The sequence below is a fragment of the Xiphophorus couchianus genome, chromosome 23, assembly GCF_001444195.1.
Source record: "Xiphophorus couchianus chromosome 23, X_couchianus-1.0, whole genome shotgun sequence".
NCBI lineage: Eukaryota > Metazoa > Chordata > Actinopteri > Cyprinodontiformes > Poeciliidae > Xiphophorus > Xiphophorus couchianus.
In genome coordinates, this window is record NC_040250.1 from 5206993 (window position 1) to 5223002 (window position 16010).

At 36.5% G+C, this 16010-nt stretch overlaps 1 protein-coding gene across 5 annotated transcripts in view; it reads left to right on the forward strand.

Annotated features, from left to right (window-relative positions):
- arhgef37 (Rho guanine nucleotide exchange factor (GEF) 37) overlaps positions 1 to 7523 on the forward strand; it is a 30246-nt gene extending 22723 nt beyond the window's left edge. For 4 of the 5 annotated variants that reach the window (XM_028009010.1, XM_028009009.1, XM_028009008.1 and 1 more), the window contains 2 exons: positions 4411 to 5333; positions 5388 to 7523. In XM_028009010.1, coding sequence (XP_027864811.1) covers positions 4411 to 4620 — 210 coding nt within the window. In that variant the 3' untranslated portion in view covers positions 4621 to 5333; positions 5388 to 7523. The remainder of the gene's footprint in view (positions 1 to 4410; positions 5334 to 5387) is intronic. The other variant, XM_028009007.1, reaches the window with a different exon arrangement.
- The last annotated feature ends 8487 nt before the right edge of the window (positions 7524 to 16010 follow it).

The following is a 16010-nucleotide window of genomic DNA, read 5'->3' on the forward strand; positions in this document are numbered from 1 at the left end:
AGTGCTTTTTTTTCTGTTTTTGTGTGTCTGATGCTCCTTTACTTTTTATTTGGATAACATAGCTCAGTTGTTTATAACTACTATATTAAGAGGCATATTTCAGGAAATTTAGCTGCACATCTAAACAGCTAAATGTTTGATGTTTAGATGTGCAGCCTGAAGCATGCCTGAAGTTATAAAAAATGTGAAAGAAGTGTGTTACTCTACCTGCCATTGCTGCCTATGTACTACTAAAGACAAACAGGTTTAGCTTAAATTTCAAATACATAAATTCATGTTTGGATTAACCATTAGCTCAGTGTTTATTTGCTCAGGATTTGGTTTTCAAACACGATTTCATAGACTGAAATCTAACAGCAACCACATGCTAACTGCAGGATGACACTGGTTTTATTATGTATATTATATAAATTTCTAAGCTCATGAAAAGAAAATGGTTCAGATATTTATGGCTTAGACCTCCGGTCACGTCTACGAGATTAAAATTTTCTGACACCAAAATTTGAAAGCTTCATTAATTTTGTAAAATGAACGATCCTCTCAGATCTTCTGCTTTCTCTTGTGACAGCTCTCTGCAATGAAAGCATCAGTCATTAAACGTGCACTCTGATCATTATAAATACTTCTTAATGAGGATCAGCTTAAGTATATTTTATTATTATCATTAGTATTTTACTTCAGAATTGAGTCACTTTTTCAGAAGAGAGGGCTGCTAAGTTAAGAGTTGATCAGTGATATTAAGTCAGTGATTGCATAGAGAGGGGTGGGTGTCTGAATGCACGTGTGTTATTAATGGAAGCTTCCATAATTAGCTGTTTAACCTTGCAAGTCGGCTGCCAGTTAATTTATGCGACGCAGAACTGCAGGTGGAGATAAAGCTCCTCTCTCCTCATGTGTGCATGTTGTCCGATTGATTTACTTTTGAGACCGCACTACTGAGAGATGGAGTGTCAGGATACTACATTTGGGATGGTTTATGGGAGTGTGTACATGACTGACTCCTGTTGGGGTGTGGGCGTGTGTGTGGGGGTGTGTGTGCGTGTGTGGACATGGGGAGTTATGCACATGTGACAGAGATATGTCATGCTGGTAAAAATGAGTAATTGCTCCAGTGACCTACGGTATGTTGATGTTTTTGCCTTCCTGCATCCTCCATAAACCAGAATCTGCTCATAACACACAACCTTCACACCTCCACCCTGACCATGCTATAGATCCCCAGACACTGTTTTCTGGTCACAAGCTTTAGGATTTCACACAGCATTGTGATGTTATGCTGTATGGAAACTGAGGCAAAACGGGAGTCCTGAAAAGCAAGATGCATCAACAATACTGACGTTCATTGCAGCTTAATTTGTTAGAGAAGAGAAACAATTTTATTTCCAGCCTTCCATTAGAGAGTTCTAATATGTTATTTGTGTCAAAAGTTTGTTTCAAACTGGAGTTGGAAGAAAATTTTATAAACATCCAGCCTATTATTTGCAATAAATGGAAATCAGAAGAATTTTGAGTTTGAAAATACTGGAGAAATTTCAGCAACTCAGAGCAGGGTCCATTCAAGGCAAACTTCTCAGGATCTAAAATGTTGCAAACTGTGAACATTTACAGTTTAGCTTAAGGCAACATCGAGGATTTTTACTCAACAAAAATTATCCTGAAACTTCTCTGACCATCCCGGTGAGCTGATCTGTCTCTCTACTCTTCTTCCTCTCAAACAATCTGGAGTGACTGCCTGATTTAAACAAAAGAAATGTTTTGCTGCCAAGTTGAATATTTAAATAGATGAAATAATAGGTATTTAGAATGCAAATTGACAAAATTGTAATAATTGACCTTTATAGATGTTGACAAAGTGCATCCAGTTTGATGCTTATTACTGAATGTGTGAAATATGCATCAGCCAGCATTAGTGGGATACATTAATATCAGAAGCTGTTTAAAACACATTCACAGCAGTAGTCTGTATAGATAATTCTCAGAAAATTTTAATATTTTTTCCAGTGCTCAAAAAGCAACACATTTTGTTCTGATCTTCTTAAATTCACCTTGTGTTGTTTGATCTTTTATTAAAGAAATCTGTCTTGAAAATTAGGAGATTAGCATGTCAGTCTCATAAACATGCATCAAGTTATGGATCCAGTACCAAATCTTCACTTCTTCACAGCAATTATTTATTATATTTACAAATTTATTTCAGAAATCTCAGAGAAAAACTGTTGCAAAACATCCCAAATGACTCAAAAGCAGCAACATGTTTGGCATTTCTAACCGAGACAAGTTTGTTACTACCACACTTACCGGTATATGTTAGCCCTACCATCATCCTCTTGACTTTTTCTCTTGTACTGCAATTCAGCTGCAGAAGATATCTGTCTCTCTCTCTCTCTCTCTTCAATGTGAATATCTTTTCAGTCCATAGACATGGTACCTTCACATTTTTTTTCTACTTCCTTTTGCTTTAAGGCAAAATTCTAATCAAATGGTAATTGGTGTGGACTGTCGGGACAGAACGGATGTTGTAGCCCAGAGGTGAGCTGTGGGGAAGGGTTTGTTAATGACATCGAGCAGCCACCTAAACTCTGCTATTAGTGCTGGTGGGGCGCTCTGTCATACCAACACGAGGCTCATTAGGAAGCCTTCGGTCTGTGGATGTGTGAGCGTGGGTGATGAGCTGGGATTTGTCAAGACATAACTAGTGGGCTTAACCTTTCCAGAGAATATCACAATGATGAATTGTAGAAAGTGTGCAGTTTTTCTTCTGCTTACTGTTTTTTTTTCAGCTGCTTGAAAAGGTGTGTTTTAAATGAATTAGCAAAGAACTGCTTAGTACAAAATTATCACAACATAAAAAGATGTTTAAAAAGCAGCAAAAAGTATTTCTGTTCTAGGGCTAGAGTGAAAAACGTATCACAGTATAAGCATTTCATGCCAGTCAATATCAATAATTATCGATTAGTTTTTATTTTAAATATGTGAAATACTGTGAATTTTCCTATATTATCCACAGGTTTCACTCCATTGTATTGTTTCTTTATTTTTAGTCAGTTTTCAGGCATGGTAGTGAAACCTGAAACTGCTACCAGTTACTCAGCAGGTTGTTGCTAGGTAACCAAAGAGTGAGTGAGTTGCTAGGGAACCAAAGAGCGAATAAGTTAGTTGATTCCACCAACCTTGCTCAGAGAGGTTGAGCAGCTAAAGTCTTTCCTCTGCCTAAATCCCCCAAAATGCTGTGCAGTTCTGGATCAGAGTTAAGTAAAATTATTGAATATTCTGTCAGATGTATGCTGAGATTGATCATGTCATTATACATATTGTTTTTGATTTATTGTATATCCCTGTTCTGTACAAGCCATCCAGTTCTCGCCATATTTTGTTTACAGGGAACTATTCCAGTTGAACTTTTTACAGGTGTAAAAATGCAGGAAATTTTGCTCCACAGTTTAAAAAACTCAAATCTCTTTCACATATACAGCATCCTCCACACTTACTGGCTCCACCTGGTTATTTAAGCATAACAGATCGTCCACCATTCTGAACAGCGTGCTTTGTGTGCATTTCATATTGTCATAATTTGTGTTATGCCTGACCACCTGGAAAGTATATTGCCAACAAACACAGTTGTCGTTTCATTTGAACAATGCACACACTTGCAGTGTGTTTTGTAAACTCCTCATGTTTTTATATGTCATGATAAAAAGCTTTTCTTCTAGCACGGCCTACATTTTGAATGTAGATCACTTCAAATGGTACTTATGGAAACTGTGACCTGTTTCTGTTTTCTAACAATGAGCTTTCTAGTAACACAATGAACTAGGGTCCATGTTCAGTTCCAGCTTATTGCTCCAACTGTCAATATTGACCAATAGCAATTTTCTTGTAGCCAACTCTTGATGTATCAGCATTAGCACGTATCATCCTTACTTTTCAAGTAATGTATCCTGTCTTTATTAATTTAAAAAATGACTAAAATAAAGGGATCTGTGACACAGCATGTCTCTTCCCAAGAAGAGTCACAAATTTCTAATTGAAAGTTACTTAACACAAAATAATTTAATAAGCAAGACATGAATTTTAATGTCTTCTATCACAAGTGTTTTATTGTTGACTTACCGTCCACAAACCACTTGCTGCATTCTTGTTTGTTGTGCAGCCGTTTTCATGTGCAAGTGTACATGTATAGTTGACAAGAATGACAAGAGGCCCTAAAACAGCCTGTTTTGAGCTCAACAGACACAACTGAGCAGAGTAAAATCTAATCTAAGAATGATATTGTTTAAAAATGTAATGTAAAAATGTTTGAGCAAGGAAGCATAAAAGGTCAAATATAAATTGAATATGACACAGTCATGTTACATTGAACATTTTCTCATCTATTCTTGGAAAACTGATGTATTTCACTTTCTTTTTAAGGTGGTCGCTGCCTATGACTTCATGGCGAGGGGAAACCATGAAGTATCGGTCCGTGCCGGTGAACACGTCCGGGTCCTGGAGTCGCAGGACAAACGAGGGAACTCCGAGTGGAGCCTGGTGGAGGCCAGAGGTCAGAGAGGCTATGTGCCCTCCAATTACCTCACCAGGATGCCTGTTGGCACAGGGTCACTGGCCCCTCCACTCCACTAAGAAAACACCATGTTCTGTGAATACTACAACATTTTGTCATAAGCCTGCAGCTGCATCCTCAAAAACACTTTAAGTAGGTCTATTTTGTGTCAAACATAATTTTAAACTACTGTACATCTTGCATCTTTCATTAGTTTAAATGAATGTCCACTGAGGTGTTTCCTCACAGCCTTCCATAAAGAAAACACTTTTCTTCAACATCAGGAGAAAATTTCATTTAAATTGAAAGTTTTATGGCTTTGTTTATCCACTGTCTGGGTAAGTGGATACATTTAAAGTTAACTACATGCAGTATCAAAAACAAATTCAAACAAGTTAGACATAATTTTGTGTCTTTTTTGTAACCAACAGAAGTGCAGCAGATTGTAGAACTTGCAGATTCTATTATTTTCAGTATTTAAGCTTTTTTCTGTTTTGTTTTAATATGTACAAAATATTTTCTTTTTATTGTTTTTTGTTTTTTTTAAGAAATTGCCATCTCACAAAATCTCATACACTGTAGCTAAACCTCACAGTCTGCCATTTGAGGGTGAACAAACTAGAAAGGTCCAGGCTCAAGTAGCCAGAATTTGTGCAATAGAAAATCTTGATTTTTGTTATGCCTCAATGTGGATTTTTTTTGGTTTATTTTATGATTCTCAAGTTTTCAGATATGACACTGGATAAAAATGAAGGAAGCTGCTTCTCCTTAGCTAACTGGTTTCGGGTTAGGGGTTAGGGTTAGGGTAAGGGGGTAAGGATAGGGTAAGGGATAGGGTTAGGGTTAGCACTAAAAAGAGTAGAGGCTTACTGTGAATGTAGCATGAAGTACAATCTTGAACTCTGGTAAATTCTGGTGGTTTTTATTAGTGCCAGAGGACGGTTTGGAAAGCTCTTCTGATCTGAAGAAAAATAAAGAATATTAGGACTAACCTTGACTCATTTCCCATTATCCTCAGCAGGAAAGAAGAGCATAGCAATTGAAAAAGATAGACAGCATGTTCTCATTAGAGGCTCTCTGTCTCAGTGAGGGAACTACAACAGCCAGACATTGAGAGCAAACAGTTGATGTGTGCGGTCCTGTCTAATGTGAAAGTGTGCTGACAGGTGATTGTGTGTGGGAATCTCTCCCTCCTCCTCACCTGGAAGCAGCAGCAGCATTGTATCAAGACTGGCAGGTACACAACGTTCTCATCATCTCACACGTTGTAATGGGATGTAAATGCAAAATATCTCAGTGGCTGAGTTGAAGGGAGCTGAAAACGAGATTTATTCTCAGGAAAAGTTTCAGGAGGTGATTTGTTATCTTTATTTAAACTCCCTCACCCCCCGTTACAGCAAAGATCGTCATTTCTTGGACTGATTTGACTTAACAAGGTTTATGTAATGGATATAAAACAGTCCAAGCAGGACAGAGGTGACCTACTTCTGTGTTCAAACACACCTGATAATGGTTGTTGCTATGGATACAGTTTAATCAGAGTAGATCATGTGTCTCTGTAGTGTTTATTTTCAAGTTGTTGAGATATTGCAGGATTACATTTGATATAGTATGTCAGGTATTGAGGCCAAAGATGATTTAATTCCAGCAGATTCTTACAATCTCTCAAAATGAAAGAATTTATAACAACTAAAGAAAGATTTTACAATAACATTCACCTTTATTTTCTATATAAATAGTAAAAACAATATAGATAAATGTAGCTTTTTTAATTTAAATATGAATATATACTTGTGCGGATATTGTGGATAAATAATTAATTGCTGAGTGGATTGATTATTCAAAATTTAGAAACAGTCAGGCTTGTGGATTTTGCCACCTTGTATCTTAAAAGACATAAAAGCAGTGATAATCCTTTAAACTGGAACAGTTTCTTTCTTTCAGAAAGACATTTGCACAGGCCTTCAGTAGCCAACATGGTAACCAGACTTTGTGTTCATAAAAATCTTCTGACAAGTTGCATTTGCTGCTGTGTAGCAGAGGGAGCCTCGGCGGAGTCCGAGCTGCTCAGCTGGATCTCATCTCTCTCCATCAGTTTGAATGTCAGATTGGAGCAGAGCAGCAGGAGGCTCAGGAAAGACATGCTGCAATGGTACTCCGCAAAATGCCACGGTAGCAAATGTCCCTAAGGTTAGCAGGATGAACATGGAAATCACTCAACCCCTGAGAATGTTGGCTGCTTTTAACTCATCAAAGGCTATCATAAGAGGAAGGATGCTTATTAAGAAAATGACTTCAAACTGGATACATTTGTGTAAATCATGCAGATGACAAAAAAGTTGTGTTAAATTTAGATTGTATTTTGTGTCTTTGCATATATTTTGCATGTACATTGTGCAACCTAAAGTTATTTACTGCTGACATCTGAAACCACTTGCCAAAAACTGGATTAGTTAATACCAGAGTTAAAGAGATTTTTGACCTGAAATGGCTGTTGTTTTTTCATACTTCCACCACTAGAGGGAGTGTGTGATACTGTTTGTGCCTAATCTTTTTGAGTACACCATGTTACTGTGTTATATAGTTTTGTTTGCTTTTAATACCAACATCATTACCATTGTCAGTATTTATCCTGACATGACCTGAGCTCTATAATGACCTAGATTAAGTAATTTCTGTTTATACTATTAATGTAACAAATTAACCTGCTGATAATGTTGCTTTCTAATTTGTACTGCAGTGCTCTTTGTAATTTATTATAATGTAATTATGTTAAACCCTGTTGTGATTTTAACTTATTGGCTGCTGCAGGGCCATTCTGGAGCATGAAGTCCTTGGAAGTGTTGCCGGCGTTATGCTGTTGAGCTCATTCACTCACACATGTATTTGCACAGCAGATGGAAGTCTCTGCAGTGCAGCAGCACTGTGTCAGGGCAGCTGTGATCTGGTTTTGAGGCTTCAATAAAACAGCACTGAAACCTGTTTTGTGTGCTTATGTCATTTCACATGAGCGCGAAATCAGAAACATTACTGAGGCGATAATATCGGAAACCAGAATGAAGTAACACCTGGTTTGTCTTTGAGTTGTTTTGGGTTCCATGGTAATCTGTCTCCACACATTTCTGATAGACACCAAATCCTGCAGTCCTTCTCTTAATATTTTTCATCTCTGTTGGAAACCAGTTGTGGCAGTCTGTTACTAACTGGAAATGTTTTCAGAGTAAACACAGTTTCTGAGTCTGCAAAGTGAGGAGGTCTGTTGTCCTCACTGGTAAGACTGTTTGCACAGCAGCTGTCTCTACATCTTCTGAACTTTATTGAAAATGTTGTGGTACACTTGTATTATTAAGTTTCTGTTTTATTGCATTTTTCTGGATTCAGAAAACTTTATCTCCAAGATGGACTAAGGAGTCCTGCAGTGCTGACAATTTACTTTACTTCTTATTTAGTAGTATGTTCATCCACTTTTCTCTCTTATTTCATACTGTCCTGAAGATTTTCTAATTCATTCTTCCTTCAAGAATATGAAGTCTATTGTATGTTGTAAGATAGCCCACAGTATGATGCGCTCATCTGCAAACTTTACTTTTGGCTAGGTATTTTTTGGGGTGATGTGCTGAACCATTTTCCCCTACAGACATCCATTAGTTCAACTTCAACCTCAACCTCACCAGACAATGTTCTCACAGTATTTCACTGGCTTTTCTAAATCTTCAGCAAATGTTAAACTGAAGAAAAATTATAGCTCCAGTATGATTTTTCTTTTAGCAGTGGAGTTTTGAGCAGTGATTGTATCAAGTTAATTGTGGTTAAGTGCATTACTTATTGTTTTACATGGGGAAAACAACAAATGTTATTATGAATAAATAAATTAGTCCAACTTCATTTGTGGACTAATTTTGTTTTGATTGTGTTATGTGGATTAGTTTGGTTACCGACATCTGGTGTGAATTTGAAGTCGCTGTAAGAATTAGAGATATATACACTGAAATGTTTCACGATTATTTTGCCTACTGTTTGTATACATAAAGTACACTGGGTACCCACAGGATAGTGAATGGTCATTCTAGGTTGCCATTTTCTCATGTTTTGTTGTGTTAAAACACAAGGAGTCCTAATGGGTTTTTCGAAAATCAGCTGAGTAGATTTTTTTAATAAAACTAACTCTGAGGAAAAAACATGATGAGGTGCACATAATAGAAGGTAAAAAAAAGACATAATGTGATTGATTTTCGCTGAAATGCTTGAGCTGGCAGGAATTAACGAACTGATCAAACCAACAGAAAGGTGAAATATGAATCATGCTAACGAAGTCAAAGTACATATGCAGGAAACAAACTGCAGGTACTGTGTTACTTTTTTTTTTTTTTACAAAACTGAGAAAAACCAAAGCTTAATTCAAGAAGATCATACTGCTGATACTTTCTGACATGACCAATGAGATACAGCAATCTCATTGGTCATGTTGGTAATTAAGTTTATCAACATAATTCATTTGTTGTTGGTCAGGAAAAATGCTTTTGTCTTGAAGATGATTCCTTAATGTGTTTGATGATAACGATAAACTGAAAAATAAATCATAAAGTGTGATTTTCTTTTTTTTTCTTTTCATCATCGCTTAGTAGTGAATTGGCAATGATTACATGAGTTTGCTTTTATGCCAAGGGTGTAAGTGTGACTTGGAGCTGAAACCAATGATTAGTCTCATGTAGCTGTTTAATCCACAGCAGGACATCCAGGCTGATTTAGTGTTTGTGTCAAAGTGTCACTGTTTTTAGGGTGCAAAGCGGCAATATTTATTCATCATATTTTTAAATTCTACAAGGATGTACTTCTGCTGAGCAAGGAAGAAAAATATGACAGTAATTACACCTAAAATAGGAAAAAAATCATTGGATTTCAGACGTTTCTTTTTCAGGATACAATTAGTTTGTAGCTAAAATATTGAAGTCAATGTGGTTGAATTAAACTTGCTTGTCAGAATAAAGTCATTACCTGCAAGCCAAAAATAATCAGAATTAACAGAAACAAAAGCTTGAAAAACATAAATCTGTGTTATTAATCTCTTTAAGGTTTCAATTGGTGAACGGCATGACTGAAATTTATTTATAAATGAAATGAAGATAAACTACAGCACTTATTTAAGCATCATGTGTTTCAGTTAGCTCAGTATGTTTTAAAAGGTTGGCACCTTCAAAAGATGACGCTTTGTGTTTGAAGGATGCTGATGTTGGTCTCTGTCTGCATCTTTGAATGCATTTGTGTGACTTTTAAGCCGACCAGGGCTGGACACCTTTAAGGTGTATGGCACAAAAGAAATAAACCAGAACCTGGTAAAAGATGATGGTAGAAGGTGATTACAGCGTCTTGGCAAATAACAAGTGTGTATAGATGATGGATGGATAAATATTGCAGCTCAACATTGTTTTCACCGCTTAGTTTGAGGTTTTTCCAAACTCTACTTGTGATTTTGCCAGTTTGGGAATTTCTCCTCATATTAACACCATAAAACACATCTTGTACAGGAGCTCCAGCTGTATTTGACTGTTTTGTCTGTAAGGCCAGAGCTTCCAGTGGAATCCGGGCAGACGAATGTGTGTACCAACCACCTCCATAGAGAGCATTAACAGGCTTCAGCAGCCGCTCGAGTGTGAACTGAAGAGCTGGTTCTGTGGCTTTTAAGGGCGCACTTAGAGAACAAGAGCTGCCTCTCTTTCTGTATGGATGCTGCTAGCACAAGTGTTTTGAAGCCTCCTGCATGCATGGCTATTTTATTGGTCCATTTACATTTCTGAACAACCATACTTTATATTTTATTTGTTAGCATTCTTGCTAGACATACTGCATGTGTTTCAGGATGTGCACCCCCACTTAAAACTCAGTGTGAAGATGTGTGTCATGCCCATTAATGCTTACATCAGCAGCCATTTGATGCACGTAAGCCCCTCAAGGCACTTGATAGCCTTTAAATGACTGCATGTTTGAGTGTATTAATGAATTAGTCCTGGTCCTGGAAAGTGTGCCTTGCAGTGTGTGTGGGAGGATGCACATCATGTCGTGCGTATCTTGTGTGTGAGGCTGAACCTCAACAGCCCAGCAGTGAACAGATTCACGGCTATAAATACCCTGTCCTCCAGCTGAGGCTGAGCTAAAAATAGATCTACAGCTCACTGCAGCACCTAGAGGACAACAGCAGAACTGCTGCAATGCCCTCTGGTTTTGATCAGGCTTTTGGAGCTGGATTTATTATGTAATGTTTATTATATAGTTGTATCGTTTATGAGATTTATTATTCATTTTGTTTCAGAGGGATGAAAAAAGAAACGAAGCTAGAATTATCTTCCTTTTTTTTAGATATGTACTCATTTTGAGTTTTTAGTGCTTTATTTGAATTTTTCTTTTTTGATGGGAGCTGATAGTTTACTGAGGATTTTTACAAAACAAGAATTATGTTCACATATGTAATTTATTGTGGATATTCATAATCCACACATGCCTAAAATTCAACATATAGGCTCAACAATCTTGTGTAAAATTTCGAGATCAAGTTGCAGAGAAACCACATTTTTGTGGTCAACTCCAATCTTTTACTGTAATTGTGGGCTGGTATTCAACAACTGTTGATGTTGAGAGCTGAACTTTAAAATAGTGTTGATTTTCTGGGACTGTATTTTTTGTCTAACTTCTAGTAGTGCAAATATCTTAGTACACTCAAAATAAGACAAAACTAACTTTTTTGCATCACACAAGTCACGTGATCAAGATGTTACTACTGGCAGAAAAGACAAAGAAGAAGACAGAAAGTGGTAAGAGAACGAAGGCCCGGCATGTTTTTTTCATAACTTATTGCATGAATAAGCTTACTCATGTGTGAATTTAATTGGGTTTCTTATTTAATAAAAAACACCGCAATTGCAAAATTGTGTTTCTTGACATTAGCAAAATATCAACCAAGTTACTAATGTCAAACTTGGCAAATTACAGAATCTCATTTGTGAAAATGCAGGAATATTTTCCACAGTAACAAAGAGCTGTGGTGGAAAGGAGCTGATATTAATGAAATTTTTAAGATTGGCAAAATAACATCAGTTTTATTATTTATGGTTGTATTCAAAATTCCTTTAAGAATACACATGAAAACAATCCAAAATAGAAACAAACACAAAGTCACTCCTGGGATTTTATCGTTGAAGCTTCATTCAAATGTGGTGTCTCTTCAGTGCTGAAAATAAATAAACAGCTATCATCTTCTTAGCATTGGGTGCCACTGAGGTGCCAATTTGGTCTAATTAAGTCTGTGTGTGAATGTGTGACAATCTCTCTAAAAGCTTTCTGAAAGCGTTTGTGGTCATTGCCAGGGTCTTGTTTCTTACAATCTGTTTCCGTGATGATGCCATGCTCCTTCAAAGTCATCTCATAAAACTGATCTCCAAAATATGGTTTCTGCTTTCTTTATGACTGTTTAAGTGCTATCACTTATTCCCTTTTATTTTGCATGTTAAAACTGCTCCCTCTTTGTGGCTCAGTAAATTGCCTGCACAGCAGCCTCACAGATGAATTTCCATTTCAAAATGCGTGCTGGGCAGATCAGATGATGTTTGTTTCATAATAACACTGTTGCCATCATGATAAATAAACATCAGCAAATAATAGCTCACTCACGTTCTCATTAAACTGATTCACAATACATTTTGTGCAGACACTCCTGACACATTCCTGCTGGCATGATGATGCGGTGCAGGCCATATTCAGACAGAAGACCCTCATGTTCTCACACATATCATGTGATTGTTGCCATTAGATCTGAAGTCTCCCGACAGTAAACGGATACACTCTCCCTAACTCACGCAAGCATCTGCACAGATTTATATATACAGTTTCCCTTTCATCTACAAACATATGCGCTTATCAACTTACAGCCTGACCTGTCGTTCTTCATTAGCTGCCTCACTGCATCTCACATTCCTCAGAAAGGGAAGACAGCCGAGTGAATATATGACAGAGTCTAAATAGTATCTTAGTTTAGGAACGTTGCAATAATTAACTTGAGTCATCCTGATATTTTGAAAGCCCTCAAGCATAATCTTAAAAAAATGTGAACCCCAAAACTGTCTCAAAATTAATAGTACTTGATTTTATTACCTTTTTAAGGAAACTTACTCTTCAATTTTATTTTCTGAAAAACCTTTGTTTGCCTTTTCACATGTGGAGAATCTGTAAGAATTTTATCATCTGAAGCAGTATTTTCTTAGTACAAAAAACACAATTAGCTTAATGATAATTGCTTTTGACATTTATTCACTTGCTTTTAATTTTTTTTAGAAAGCTTTAAAACATTATTAAATCTTCATTGTTATTGTTATTTGGATACTCTCAAAAGCACAATCTATGAGTTAAAATATTTTATTCAATACAATGTCACCTGCAGACATATTTCTAGTTGTGTCCAGAGTAAAGTGTTTTCCTGGGAGCATGAATTAGGATGTCAAAAGTCAGTTTTGTGTGTTTCTCAGAACTACACATTTTAAATAAATTACGACAGAGGATTACCAACGTATTTAATCATCAAATTATCATTAAAGTAGTTTCTGTAAAACATGAGAAGGCGAAGACATTTAACAAGAAGATGAGCAAGAAAATTTTAAGAAGAGAGGAAAATGTATGTTAACTGGAGGAGAAAACTGAATTAGTGAGAAAGTGTGAAAGCAGATGAGTCAGATCTTCACTGGATGAAGAACAAAATAAACAGATGAAGATAAAAACGAGATCACAGAGGAGAAAGAAAAGGTTACATGTGCCACTTAACCTTAAAAGTTGTCTTCTGTGTGAAAATGTTTACAATTTTTGCTGGATTGGCGAAAACAGATTGAAGGATAAGAACAAAAAATAGAGTAGCAAGTACCTGTTTCTATTTAAAGGACACAGTTCACACAGTGTTTGGAGACACAACAGCCAAGAATGACCTTCATCTTCTAGCCAATCACAGACAGAGCAATGCATTTTACCAGGAAGTTGCAGGTAAACCATTTCTTACAGAATTAAGACTCCACAATATCTGCATCACTAATATCCTACAAAATACCCATAAACCCAATTATATTAATTGAAATTTGAATTTGAAACAGTAACTCATAAATGTTAAAAACAAATTCTTTTTTATTTATTGTTAAAATTTAATCAACATGTTTTGTCATAAATTGCAATAAATCTAATCTATTTCAACTCTAAATGTGGGTTATCCATCTTTTAAATGTGTCAGAAACATGTTATTTGTTTGCAGTTTAAGGTATAAATGCAGTTTAAGGTATATATTTATGGAGGTTTTTCCAAATTACAGATGAATACAGTGCACCTGTAATCTTCAGTGTCCACATGTCTAGACCTACATACCAAGAATCATGACCTTCCACTCTGTCACTAATCACTTCTCTGAGTAACTCCAGCACCATAACCAGCTGTTGAGTCCTGCAGCCATTAAACCAAGCATCTGGTCAATGAGAAACTGCCCAAACATCTGACAGACAGCCCACAGCTTTCAATTATAAACTTACCAGGCTTATCCAACCAACCTGCTTCAAACCAACTACAACCTCATCAAATTTCACTTCTAGTCATTAACCACTTAGCCAGCCGGGAGGGATTTCTTGTAACGTTCAGTTCAAAGGAGTACAATCAGTAACTAAGATACCATGAAGCTAATAATGAGCTGGATGCACCATTAACCTGTCAGAGCTGTAAAAGTAAGAACAGCCACCATAAATTCAGGTAAATTCCAATATTCCAGTTATCTGCACTGGACTTCTGTCCAAATAATTTTTTTTCTTGGAAAATGACAGCAAATTTATTAATTTATTTTATTGGGGGTTTTAGTTGATAGACCAACAAATAGCTCATAATTGTGAAGTGGGAAGAAAATGATTTACCTGAAAAGTGTGGCTTGCATTTGTAGTCATTCTTTTAGAATCATGATTTTGTGCAAGAATGTCTCCACTAACTTTACACATCTAAAGACTGACATTTTTGCTTATTCATATTTGCAAAATAACTCAAGATCAGTCAAATTGGATGGTGAGCATACTGTATGTAGATGATGCTTTTCAACTCTTGCCACAGATTCTCAATTGGATTTAGATCTGGACGTCTAAGGTGATGTTCTATGCCTCGAATATGCTTTTATCTACATCAGTGGTGCCGAAAGTTGGACCTTGTAGGCCGGATTCCTGCATGTTTTAGTTCTCTCCCTGGTTTAACGCACCAGGATCAAATTATGGCTCATTAGAAGGCCTAAGAAGAATATTGACATGTTGAAAAGGTTGTTATTTCCACCAGAGAGAGATCTAAGACATGCAGGATACAGGGCCTTGAGGACCAACTTTGGGCACCACTGATCTAAATGATTCTTTGTACACCTCTGGCTGTATATTTAGGGTCTTTGTCTTGCAGGAAGGTAAACACCTCTACCTCAAACGTAAGCCTTCTGCTTTTTTTCTCTTGCTCTTTCAAAAAGATAAAAACATTTTTAGGAATTTCTTCCTCCTTGCCTCAGAAATGAATGTGGCTCTTTCAAACTTCTGGAAATTGTTCTCAAGGATGAATCACACTGGTGCGGCTCCACAACACTCTTCCTGATTTCTTATGACTTTCCCATTGTGTCAAACAAGAAAGCCAAGTTCAAGGTGTGGCATTAAATACATCCACAGGTGTGGTTCAAAATAACTCAAATATTTCCGTTAAGCTATTAGAAGATTCAAAAGCGATGACATAATCATCTGTGCTTTATCAGATTCCTTAAACAGATAGTATTCTTCCTGAATGTTAACTTGATTTTGAATAAATCGATAAATGAATCTCTCATATAGTTTTGTCATTTAGCAAATAGAAAAAGGGAATTCAAACTAACTTAAAACAAGAGAAGTATGGTTTGATTTAACTTCAAACTGAGAAAAAAGGTGAATATGCCTTTTGATATGCATGTAAACTTCTGGATTCAACTGTTCATTAAAGTTTGTGGTTCTAATATGATAAAATGTGAAAAGTTCAAAGGAATTAATTTTTTATTTTACAAATCTTGTATGCAATCCAATGCATACAGGAATAGAAACTGGTCAGCAGAAACATCAGTCACCACAATGCCATGCTTGAAGAACATGAAAATGAGCCCCAACTGCAGACCTCTGCTAACATCTTGTTGACAAACACATTTCTTAGAAAAGCAGCCCATCACATATATGTAGCAATTAGCCAGCTTACTGTCAAGCACAAATAGCTGCCATCCCTAAAGGAACAAGACACGGAGAAGCAGCTAAAAACAGCCAATTGTCAACAGAATCAGTGAGTCATTCACATCAGGGGCCTAACATCCTGCAAGCTGCAGCTTCCCATCCAAACTTTGGAAACACTGTTTGCTAAGTTTTAGTCTGTGAATTACATATGGACGTTTTTAGGGGTAAAATGATCTAAATAATTTCCA